The following is a 12,109-nucleotide window of genomic DNA, read 5'->3' as shown; positions in this document are numbered from 1 at the left end:
CCTCCATTTTCCGTTGCGATTCCTGAGTACTGTGAGCGTTGTCTTGATGAGTAATTAGGTGGCCGAATGACTACATCTGCTACAAATTACGCTTCGAAGGTTACATACGCGCACGTAGAAAACGAAAGGCGTACTTACACAACGCGAAGAGTATGCTCGTGGCAGTGGTAGGGAGTATTGAACGCATCTTCACTCTCCGTGTACAGCCGTCGTGTTTGAGAGAGATGTGTGACTCGGGCGATAATATCCGAGCGCTTTATGAAATCGCGCCTAGGTCTGCTAGCCTACTGGCGCCTGCTGAACAGCGTTTATCTCGTCGCGCGACTATCATATGTACGCACAACTGTGGTGGTTACTGTTTCGCTTTTTGAACATCGCCCGCGCTGACTTCAAGCCTGTAGCTCCAGTATGTGGTGTTTTAAACATGGCGACCACGACGCATTGCTTATGACTACACTTCTGGAGCTTGCAATACGCAAAAGCATAGCCTCTGAGATTTGTTGTGTAAGTTTGTTTATTGCGCACAAAAGCATGGCCTCGGTGTGTAACTTCTGGTACCTTTAAGAAATTCTTCTAAAAGTGGAATGTTAACGTTACTTGTTGCTCTAGTTACCCGTGTAGTACTTGTTCATGAAGCGCAAAATTATTGTTTTTATAATTTTAATTAAAAAAAATATTGACGCGTTGTGCCGTATTTAGCTAGAGCAGCGGAGTATTTTACTTTCTGGCTTTGCGTTGGCTTGGGAGGTGTCGAAGCTAAGGAGCCTATCCAATCCGGGATTGATTCGGGGAGGTGGATTACGGAGCCTGGTGCCTTTCGTTCGACCTTTCAAGGGTAAGCAATTGTATTACATTTAGTTCGTGCTTCAAGAGTTTGTAATCAATCATTATAGCTTCCTCTACCAGTAAACAATTCGTTTAATTTGCTACCGAAGGCTCCCAGGAATTTCTGTGCCGGCGCTTGCCGGGTTAGGCTTCAGCAGTTTAGCAACGACAGCGTCGTTGCGGGGTCAAAAACTCTTTCAGCATTTCTTAACGTAGTGAGTTTACAATAAGGTAGCGTTGATTTCAACTCGGTTTGTACTTTCAATTCGAGCGTGAATTGTTATAGGAAGCAGCTTTAGGCTGCGTGCTTTTGTCGTGAGCGCATCTGTTCGTTTGCAGGACCTTCCCGAGGCCAGCATGTCTGCTGAGAAGTTCGAGCTGCGTACCGCTCCATTTGACCCGAGGTTCCCGAACACCAACCAGACGAGGTTCGTGCGATCTTAGTACGCGCTGGACGCTCTTTGTGCGCCGAGTGCTTTGACCGGGGTCCGAAAACGGACACTGGGTAACTACCGGCGGTTGCGTGGTGCACGTTTCAGCATCTCTGCTGAAACTAGCCTATCCTGTGCCAAGCTGTAGATAGTGGTTTCTTGCTTTCTCTTAGCGTGCACGAATGTGAAGCAAAAGCCAAGCGTGCTTTCATTCACGAAGCGGCAGCTACCAAGTGGTTTATTAACGGCATATTCGATTGGTACCACGAAGTGTAGCGTGAGGCAGTGGTTATAAATAAGCCGGATTATCACTACTAGACATTCTTATCCTCGAGGACTGTTTTGCACTTTCGTAAAGACAGCTAGAACGCTCTAAAAAGCGCAGTCGAGTAATCCATTAGTGTAATTGTGATACCACTTACAAGCGCCATAAGTGAAAATGGTCAAGTGAGAAAACTTACGGTTTATATCATGCCGTACAGCTTCCTCGTTGATCTTTTATTTTTGTTTCTATTAAGCGGTGTGGAAATAAAGAAAACGAATATAAACCAGCGAGTCTATTTAATGACCTTGCTCAACCTGTATGTAAGTGTGTGTGTGCATTGTGCAGGCTTAATTGTGGGCTTGCCGAAGCTTGGAAACTTGCCTAAGCCAACAGAGAGGTGCAAAAACGAATGCTTCATTAGGATTAGTTTCAACAGTATCAGAGAAACCTGTCATGGTCGCTTAGGGGCTTTTTGCATTACGCTGCTAAGCACGAGGTCGCAGGATGATATCCCGGCTGCCGTGGCCGAATTTCGATGGGGACGAAATGCAAGAACGCTCGTTTGCCATGCATTGGCGGCACGTTAAAGAACCCAACTAGTCAAAATTATTTCGGAGTCCCCCTCTGCGGCATACCTCGTATTCAGATAGTGGTTTTGGCACGTAATACACCAGAATTAATAAATACAGTATCGGAGACGGGCCGTTAAGAGCTTGGTAGTTATGAAAGTTACTGATGCAGCAGGTATGAGGCTCCCAGCAGCTTATACTTTGCGTGATAGAATTGCTTGTATGATAACATGTACGTCTCTCACTACTTGTTAAAGGTCATAGAAATCTTGGTCTGTGTATCTGGGCTTTACACAAACATGAAACCTAATTCAACTGGAATGGAAAACACAGTGCAAATAATGCAGATAAGGGGTCAGAGAAAAGGACAAGACACTAACAACCAAATTTATTGAAGCTACATATGGTTAATATACAGCAAAGTGAGTATCGTGTCGGTGTGGCAAGATGCAAGCTCGGTGAAAAAAAAAAGGAAAAGAAAAAAGAGATTGGAAAAGCACAGAAATCAAAATGCAAGTCATCTGTGTGTCTTTCACATACCACCATACTGCCTTTCCTGCATATTTATTCTGCATGGCTTTCAATAAACTTTGGTTGTTAGTGCTGTGCATGTCTAGACCTCTTCTTTATTATTTTTTGCACTGTTTTACAAACCAGCCATGCATACGTACCAACTTGCCCAACTTTCTCTGCCTTAGAACTTGCCTATTTGAAATTGTGAAGGCATTTTTTTTGTAACCACGCTCAAAAGGTTCCTCGAGTATTGCCATCAGATTACGCTTTCTTGCATGTAATTAGCTTTTTTTTTTATGGACAAGATTTTCAGATATTCAAAGCTTTGTTGTCGTGACGCTCTTGTGCCCCTGTTTGTGTGCATTCAGGAACTGCTGGCAGAACTACGTTGACTTCCACCGATGCGAGAAGGTGAAGGGCAAGGGCTATGAGCCGTGCCAGTATTTCCAGAGGGTCTACAAGGCTTTGTGCCCCAACGCCTGGGTGAGGCGCCGCTTGTTTCTCTTGGAGATAATGCGCACCAGTGACTCGCATAGGTCGCGCGACCAAGTTTTCTTTCTTTTTTTTTTTTTTTCGTAGGCATTCAAGAATAAAAATGTACAAAGCTCTGTTTGTACCGATAGTCTAAAAGCTACTAGCCAGTCCAATATTGACTATGTATACAGGTGATGTGTATAGGAGAAAAACAAGCCACATTTAGATGCAACACGTCTTCGCATGTAGACATAATGTAGCACTTGAACACCCACTAGAACAAATTCTGAGGGCCACGAGTTCATGGTTGTTGCATTTGAACGTGCTATACTTTGGAAACACAAAAAATTAGACGTTATCATGATCAAGAAAGTCAAGAAAACAAAAGAATAGTTGGTCAAAAAGTGAATGTTTTGGTTCTTTTGCTCGCTGCTCGATTTTTCAATCGTGCCATTGTAGTCGCAAACCTGCTGGACCAATCAGCGGCACAGGAAAAGGACATCTGTATGCGCTGATGCTTATTTTGCCTGCTGATGGTGAGCAGACATGAACAACAACAATCGCGAAACATTTTGGCATTGCGACGGACAGGCCGCGCTTGTTGGTTGCCGTGAGTCGCTTCTTGGTTACCAGTTGCAGTCAGTCGTGTGATTCCTGTCATTCGCTGGTGTAAATGTGCTTTTGTAGTGTGATAACCTTGACATGCACGGTCTAATGCCTCTACAATGAAATTACCTGTATAACGAACAAACAATTCTGACCCGGTTCTATTGGGTGGTGTGGTGCGCGCCCTTTACGAAGTAACCGGTATAACGAACGATTTCGGTGCCCCATGTACTTCGTTATTAAGGTGTTCGACTGTATTTCGGGCAGGCATAAGTAAGCCTCCTTCTAGAGGTCAATTTTCTACCATTAGGCGCCTATAAAGCCCTAGCTGCAATTGAGGAAAAATGCATGCTGCGGTAAAATGCTGCTGCGGCAGTGCGGCCACACTTACTGGCACGGCACCACTGCGGCAGTTATGTGACAGCATGAAAATCTTGCCTCCAGAGGTGGGACTCCCTGCACCAGTTGCGCAATTTTGATACAAATGCAAATTCCTGCGCCAAACTGTGCCCAACATAGAAAATTAACCGAAATTGTGCCATGCAGTGCCAGAACGGCTTTGGAATGTGTGCTCCAGTAGTGGCTGCGAACAGCGAGTGGATTTGTTCTCTGAAAGAGTGCAGCCGTTCACACCACGGGACAGCGCCTCCTGCACAGTTTCCCATAATTTTCACGCTAATAACACGACTTTTCGGCGCGTGCAGCCACTCCTGGCGGCTGTTGCTGTCGGAATGGCCTGGGCAGCTGTATTTAGAGTGTTCTAGAATATGGTTGAGTGGGCCGAGCGGCTCTAGCTAGCTCAGGCGCAAAACAAGTAGGCTGAGGGCGCTGCAAGCAAACTAGATATTAGGGAGGCATGCGCTGCAGTGCGCTTAGTGGGCGGGTGTCTGTCCCCAGGGTGCGTATAGCGTAAAACTATTCTGTTCTGCATTTATCTCCATATGGGCGAGGCCTGAGCCATTTTGACCTATCATGAAGGGCTGATGGTGGATTTGGAATAAAAAGTTGCAGTTTTGCCGAAAATGTGAAGCATCGATTGCGATAGCGAATTAGTAGACAGCTATACGAAGTAAGGATAATAGTTCTGTCAGCAGTATAAACTTGTAAACATTTGCTAACTAACTGAACAAACATGGTGTCACGCGCGCACAAGCAAACATGAACACATCTCACTCTTTGACCGCGTAAACTCGCTGTCAGAATGCTGGAGTGAGGAAGCGCTGCAGCAGCAGCGAGGGATTTGATCTTCATGCTGCCTCTCGCTTCAACAAGAACTAAGCGGCGAAAACAGTGCGCATGGAGCTATCAGCACTCGCACTCTGTCGCCATTGCAGATTGCTTTCAAGATAGGGCCTACACGGCTGTGTCATATGCATCAGCTTCGGAGTCTAACGTCCCCCCCCCTCCTCCAGGTGCCTTGCGCGCAATGGGAGACGTCATGCCTCCTCCTCCTTTTCCTCTCTTGCGTGTGCAAGATTAAGCCGTCATGGTCGGCTCACCCTCGCACACTTTCACTCACACATTCAACATACGGCGCACTGCGACAATGTTATCGCCCCTGGACATTATACGGAACACTACGGCGACGCTGATAGCAGAAATGCGCCTTGAGTGTCCATATGTTTGCTGTCGCAATAAAAGCAGATTGGAATAGTTTTACGTTATACCATACCAGTCCAGCGTTGACTGCGGCTCTCTAGGTCTGCGGTGAGAACTAGTGACCCAGAAATTGTTACAGCATTGATTGGACTGCCGCCCTATTTGAGAACATTTTTCGCTATCATGAGTGTCGGCGCAGTGGGATCATAGTGCCACCGATGCTTTTGGCTTTACAGGAAAGCATGTGCTGTGCTTGTGCTCTACCCACTCTTCCATATTCCTAGTACACTATAGCTACAAAGTGCGCTTCTATTAGGCGCTTCGTGTTGTTTATTCTGTGTTTCGTCGTGGTTTCGCAGCACGCTGCCATATTCCATTATTCCACCAAAACTCAGGTTGGCCTGCTCCATACTGCTTCAAAATGAAATTTTATCTCCGCCAAAACGCAATTTTACTTGCTTCAAATATTGCACCAAAATTGCTTTGGGCAGTCCCACCCCTGTGCCTCCTCTTTTACTCTGCTTGTAGTGGTGAGATGTGCACTTTTTCCTTCACTTGCTGACAGATTGGCGCTGTGTTTACGTTGTTCGGCCTTAGTTCCTGATGCGAGTCGTGCCAGATGTCATTGCCACTGTGATCATAATCATGCTGGTGTGCTCCCAAAACCTTTCCATCGGGACGTTTCGGTTTAGGCTCGTCATTTTAAAGACAATCTCAGACTTCAACAACGAACACATGCGTTAATGAGAGCTGACACAAGCAGATGATAGTGTGAAAGGAGTTTTCCGGCTGACAACCGACGTGAGCGTGATTCGAGCGGTTGGGCGGGTCTGCATGTATGAGTTTCCCATGCGCACTTCACTGAAAGGGCCACTGTCATTGGCTTCCTTCGTCTGTGGCACACGGCAAGCCAAGAAAAAATCGGTCAAGGAGCGATTCCTCCTGGGCACGAAAAAGCTGCCACGCTGCAGCTTCGCGGCATGCAGTTTGCCGCTGGTGGTGCACCGTGCATGTTTTTTCCTCTATTGTTGTCGGGGTTTATGAGAGCATTATACTTTCTGATTAACTGTTTCTTTATATGCCCTATTACTTCACGTTTGAGCTGCATTATGTCCCTTCTTTCTCCTCTGTTTTGTATTATTTTCTTGCACTTCGTGTACTCGACCTCTTTCCAGTTCATAGACAATTCTGTTAAGCTTTGTCATGTGCAGTTGCCCTGTCGCTGCTGTTGTGCTATATTTTCTAAATTGATACCCTGTAAAGGAGGTTACTGACACAAAAATTACCTATCCCGCTAGTTTTGCTTTACCAGGTAGCAGTGACCTCGTAACGACAGAGTTGTGGCAGAACTCCTTGAGATGTGCACCAAATGGAGCACAGCTTCCTGGCATAGGGTTTGCTTACAAGTTATCTCTGTCCATCACAAAAATTGGAGGTGGTGGTCACAGACTGCTGATGCATGCGTAGGTCTTCCAGGTCCAGTGATCACAAGCCGCACACTGACCATGTCTCGTCGAAAACTGGACACGCGGTGCATAAAGGCGTGTACACACTAGCAGAAAACGCAGCTGTGGCAGGGCGATCACACCAACCGGCGGCGTGCCGCTGCGGCAGTTACGTGACAGCATAGACTCCTCCCCTTTTGAATTATTCGTCAGCTCCGCCCGGGAGCTGACACGTGCAAACGATAGTACGAAACGAGCGGTCGGGCGGGTCCGCATGAAACCAGTTTCCCTGCACGGAAGAGGCTGCTCTCATTGGTCTCCTTCATCTGCAGCACGCGGAAAACTGCAAAAAATCGGTCTAGGAGCGATCCCTCCCGTGGCAAGAAAAACCTGCTTCGCGGCTGCTTGTGCGGTGCGTGTCTTGCCCGGCATTGGTGCGCCATGCGCGTTTTGCCACTAGTGTGTACACGCCTTAAACCACTGTGTCCTTTTTCACATTGCGCTTCTCCTCATTCTAACTTGGATAATACGCTTGGTGCCCTGTTATTGTCCTCTGAACTCGTGGCTCGTACCTACTATGGGGATTGGCTGTCGCTTTTTAGAATCAGCAGCGCCCTTTGACCTTTCATATTCCCTCCCCTATTATCCCAACATCTAAAGCTTTCGACAAGGCGATCACAATGCGATTTTGACTACTGCACCAACCCACGCATCAATGATACCACATGACCCCATACCCCTAAATTTTCATGACCTACACAGGTGACTCGTAGACAAGCCCAATGCTAACAATTTGGCACCCTTTTTGAATTCGTCACATTGAAAGATGTTATAATTCGTGGTTTGTAGCACAATCGAGGAATTGAGGTGTCATACCGTGATTACAGAGCTGGCAGCTGTCTTAAGTTGCAACAAAAGAGTAGGACAAAAATTTTGTGTCAGTTCTCCCTTAATCTTTACGATTACATTGCTCCTTCGGTTGCACTACATGCTTTCCGTATTTGCATTTTCTGGAAGGGGTGCCTTTCAGTTACGAGCTCTGGGACCTCCTTCTGTATATTCATGTGTGTCTTACAAATCAGATAAACTGAAATAGTCTGAAAAAAAAGATCGCTGGATTCCACACATTAATAGATAAGCGCAGCTTTCGTTGATGCTTACTGAAATGTCTTCGCTTCTGTGTAGCTCGATTTTGTAGTTCCAGCTTCACACTGCCATCCCATTTTGTCCCCTTCACTACTTTCTCCATCTGTTGCGACTTCTTCCATCTCCTGTTGATGAGTTCGTCACTTGCCCCTTGTTCTGCTTGTCTATTTGGGCACCTGCCGAATGGCATATACCCATTCAGGCAAAGAAAGCTTTGCTTTAATTACTGGCAGGCTATTAACAAGAATGCGGTGAGGAGGGGCCAAAGCAAGAGAAACGTAGCCGATGATAGCAGAGGATTAGATGGCATAATGAGGTTAGAAAATTTGCAGGCATAAGAGTGAAATTGGCTGACGCAAGACAGGAGTGAGGACAGATAGCTGGGAGAGGCCTTCGTCATGCAGTGGACATAGAATGGTGAACCGTGGGCTGTGTTGCAATACTTGTCGTAGGTGGCTGAAAAGACGGCTTAGCAGGCAGCGGCCTTCTTAAGTTTAGTCCCAGTTCTGATGAGGCCAGCAAAAGAGATAGCTTCGCAAAGACAGCATCAAAGTAAAAAACGATGCAGGCTACTTAGCAATCCAAACAAGGTGGCAGCTGAACAGAAGGCTTGGAAACTCGATAGGAAAGTCATCTGCTCACAGGAAAATGTAGTCATGCTTTCTTATGTTCTCAATGTAAGCGACATAGTGTTTTTCGTAGGTTCGTACATGTAAAGTATCAAAATAAGCAATAATGTGTGCTTTTTTTAACCTTTTTCTTGCCGATGCGAGGTGCCGTCTTGTCACAGAGGCGCTTTCCTGGCGGTTCCAGATATGTTACATATCTGGGCTCGAAGCTGTCAATGTAGGCTTTCTACAAGGCTGTTCAGAATGGAAACACACCCTATCTGCGAAATGGGGCTTGAGGACTGGGCTGGTTCGTATAGGTCTACAGTCGACTCGCAGCTATTCAAGCTGATTTGTTTTTGTTTATTCATTCAAAGTTCCACACAGGCTCCAGTGAACTGCTCTGGTGGCTGAAGCAACTATGGCCTTGTGCTGCTATGCACAAGAATTAAACCTAAAATGAGCTCGATTATGAAAGTGTTTGGAAAAATGGAAACTCCTGCTACAGTTTAGCAAACAGTGTGAATGGGTCTCACTTGCTGCTTTTCATTTCCCTATTTTTAGTGCCAATGTTTGTTTATACGTGGGCAAGTACGGTTTTTATCTGCTTTCAGCACTTAAATATAACAGGTTTCTTTTTATGCGCAACACTTTCTTTATAAAGAAACTGTCATAGCTAGGCCACTGTCGTTTTTGCACATAGGCCACGTGCAGCATTACCAGCAAGAAAAAATTATTTTGCTAATTAACAAAAATGTGATAAGCTATTCGATTATTAAAGGGATCCAGATACGATTTGGACAATTGTGTACAAACATACTGTGTTGGTAGGGTATGTCTCTCTGATCATTAGAGACATTTAAGCACTTTGCGTAAGGCATGTAATTTATTATGAGGTTTTAAAAACGTGAATCGCTACCAATCACAGCGGGCGCCGCTCCCCTGAGTTTTCAGCTGCCCCTTCCCGCACAACAATGCGTGGGCGAGTGATGTCATTCGGGTGCGCGATCTGATTGGCTACCCATGCAATGTCATAGGCACTGTTGGAAACATGTCACTTCGTTAAGCCTAATTTTTAATACCATACATATGTATAGTCGTTTGCATAACCTTAAAAATACAGAGATGCAATAAACGTAGACACTTTTTTTTTTAACCAGCGGTCCACTTCCGCCTGAGGAATAGTCGTGGCGATATCTTTTCTGGTAGCACCATTATGAATTGTAGTAACGATGTACTACACTCGTATTGCACTTCAGGTAGGTGCAGTGCAGCGACTGCACTCTGCAGAAAATGTGAGCGTTGCACGTCAATGTCATTACCAACCTCCTTGGTCAACACAGCAATCTCGTGCATTTTTTAAAAGAAAGGTGCTTTTACAGCAACCGCAGGTTATGCGTTTGTCAGAACGCAATGTTTGTGTATAAATTGCCTAAAATTGTAGCAGAAGTATATCCTAACAAGCAAAGATTCTCAAGAAGTGCTGCAAAGGCAATTGAACATGCCTTACAATGTGAGAAAATGTCTGTTGGAGAGCCACCATGTTGAATTTTACTTTAGTGTTGTGGTACCGTCCCTGCCTTTCAGTCAGAAAGTGAGGGTTTCATTCCCACTGTCGTACTTTCTTTTTGTTACTTGTTTTTTGCTTTTTATTCTCAAGTAAAGCAAACGTAAGTAGCCACTTTCATCACATTTACTAGTTAGCAGCAGCTCTAACTTGTCTGCGGCAGCACTTGAATTTACCGCTAACGGCTACAAAGAAATCTTGCGAGCGTAACAGAAAGACAACCGTAAACATACGTGTTAGGTATTTACATGTTATCAAGCTATTATCAACCCTAAGTAATACTGAAAACGGCTAATTTGTAGTTTGTACATTGCATACAGAGGCATCCGTCTTTTTCACTGCGTGTGAGCCAGCGAACATTGCGTGTCGTACCGCCGCGTCTCCATTTACCATGCGAAGGTCGTCTTCATTTGTTCCATGTAGCCCAGGCTTAACTAGAAAAACTGCGTAGGAAAGAGACATCGGAACATGCTCGGTTTAAATCAACCAGAAGTTGACGACCATGGCGTCACCACATGAAGGAGGCAGGACATAGTGATGGCTGTCCGGTGTCAACTTCGGTGTCAACTTTTACAAGTTGACGAGGGGACGCCGCGGCTTGAGAGGCTGGTGATGTTTAACCACTCGCACCTGTTTTATTATAGCGCGCTGACAGGAAATTCTTGTCAGAAAGAATTCCTTGAGAGATACCCTTTGTGTCTAGGTGTACAACAAAAAAACATTTCAGGGACCCTATATCTTTTGGGCATCTCTTTAATTGCAGAATTGAAGGTAAGGAGTAGTGAAGTGATATCTGCTTAGCAAGGATTCACAAGACTAGCATAACTTTTGACATACCAATCCTCAAAATAAGCTAAAAAATGCTTACGCATACCAGTTAAAATCACCGTGAACTGTTAAAGGCACACTTTGGGGAAACTGTTAACTGGAATGCCAATGTATTTCGTTGCACATTTTAATGTCACGTATCTTGAAAGTGGTGCTAGTCTTGGGATTGCTGCTTAGCAGGCATGAGTTCACTACTGCTCTTCAATTTCACAATTATGTGTGCCCTAAAGTGAACGATTTCGCTGCTAATGTCCACCATAGCCATATAGTCACATGTGCAAAAACGGCAGGGGCCTTGCTGTAACAGTTTGTTTTCGAAGAATGTATTCCGCACATAAACACCTGGTATATACTGTCACCCACTGTGGCTGAAATCGCTTCCTTGCCTCTCTTGTTGCAGATCGAGAAGTGGGATGACCAGATAGCAAATGACTGCTTTGCCGGCAAGATTTGAAGTGGTACTTCGGAACTACAGCATCGTCGTGATGTAGGGTCTAAGTTTCAAGAATACAGTTCAGGTGGACCATCTGTGTACGAGTGCCTTTACTTTGTGCTTTCAAAAAGCTCATGTTTCCTCTTTGCACCTAATTTATTGCAGTTCTAGACACGGTGACAGAACCTGGCAACTGAACGTCCTTCGGCCAGAAGCAAAGTGCAGCCTGTGATTCGTTGATGTGAAATACGACTAAACATTTTGGTATTTAAGCTGCAGGTTGTCACAAAATATGGACAATGTTTAAGAGAAGTGGTTGCAAATGGCAGTGGCAGAGATCAGTTGGGAATACTTTTATGGTTTGGCAAAAATACTTGATCTGATAAATTTCAAATGCAGTAGACATTCATTAATTCGACTCCGGCTCATTCGTACTTTTCAGTTGATTTGATCGCAAGTCAAAGTCTCGTCTGGCGCCTGTACATATTTGTGGGCCAGAACTATTGTTATTTTGATCCTAAAATTGGCCTTTGCCAAATAATATGGTCTTTATTGGTTGGTGTGTAGGAAGCTGACCATAGCAGGGTTATCCCACTTATGAGCGTAATGCCTGTAGCATCCATCTTTGCTGTGCTAGGGGCAGCAAATGTATTGAAGGCTGCTGTACGTCCCGCTGAAAATGTCGATTTTTGGCTTGCCCTTCGTAGATTTTCAAGTGAACATTGTAGCTCACAGTGATGGTTACCGTATTTACCCTATTCAGTAGGTGTCCTTCTTTCATAGAATATGGGTTTGAAAAT

At 45.1% G+C, this 12,109-nt stretch overlaps 2 protein-coding genes across 2 annotated transcripts in view; one reads left to right on the top strand and one right to left on the bottom strand.

The window, feature by feature from the left end:
- LOC119453012 (retinoid-inducible serine carboxypeptidase) overlaps nucleotides 1–343 on the bottom strand; it is a 42,048-nt gene extending 41,705 nt beyond the window's left edge. The window contains exon 1 of the mRNA XM_037714987.2: nucleotides 139–343. Coding sequence (XP_037570915.1) covers nucleotides 139–187 — 49 coding nt within the window. The 5' untranslated portion in view covers nucleotides 188–343. The remainder of the gene's footprint in view (nucleotides 1–138) is intronic.
- Nucleotides 344–741: 398 nt separating this feature from the next.
- LOC119453013 (cytochrome c oxidase subunit 6B1) lies at nucleotides 742–11,400 on the top strand. Its single transcript, XM_037714989.2, has 4 exons — nucleotides 742–835; nucleotides 1,165–1,253; nucleotides 2,972–3,086; nucleotides 11,277–11,400. The coding sequence occupies exons 2-4, from the start codon at nucleotides 1,183–1,185 to the stop codon at nucleotides 11,328–11,330; spliced, it is 240 nt and encodes a 79-aa protein (XP_037570917.1). The 5' UTR covers nucleotides 742–835; nucleotides 1,165–1,182; the 3' UTR covers nucleotides 11,331–11,400.
- Nucleotides 11,401–12,109: the final 709 nt, after the last annotated feature.

This window comes from Dermacentor silvarum, chromosome 5 (assembly GCF_013339745.2).
Source record: "Dermacentor silvarum isolate Dsil-2018 chromosome 5, BIME_Dsil_1.4, whole genome shotgun sequence".
NCBI classification, from domain to species: Eukaryota; Metazoa; Arthropoda; class Arachnida; order Ixodida; family Ixodidae; genus Dermacentor; species Dermacentor silvarum.
The sequence above is the reverse complement of the archived record's forward strand: the minus strand, read 5'-3'. Positions and strand labels throughout refer to the sequence as shown.

Bases quoted from the DNA above. Each gene is read 5' to 3' on its own strand.
- LOC119453013 (XM_037714989.2), top strand. From the start codon at position 1,183: ATGTCTGCTGAGAAGTTCGAGCTGCGTACCGCTCCATTTGACCCGAGG. The intron at 1,254-2,971 runs GTTCGTGCGATC...GTGTGCATTCAG, and splicing joins CCGAACACCAACCAGACGAG to GAACTGCTGGCAGAACTACG. The intron at 3,087-11,276 runs GTGAGGCGCCGC...CTCTTGTTGCAG, and splicing joins CTTTGTGCCCCAACGCCTGG to ATCGAGAAGTGGGATGACCA.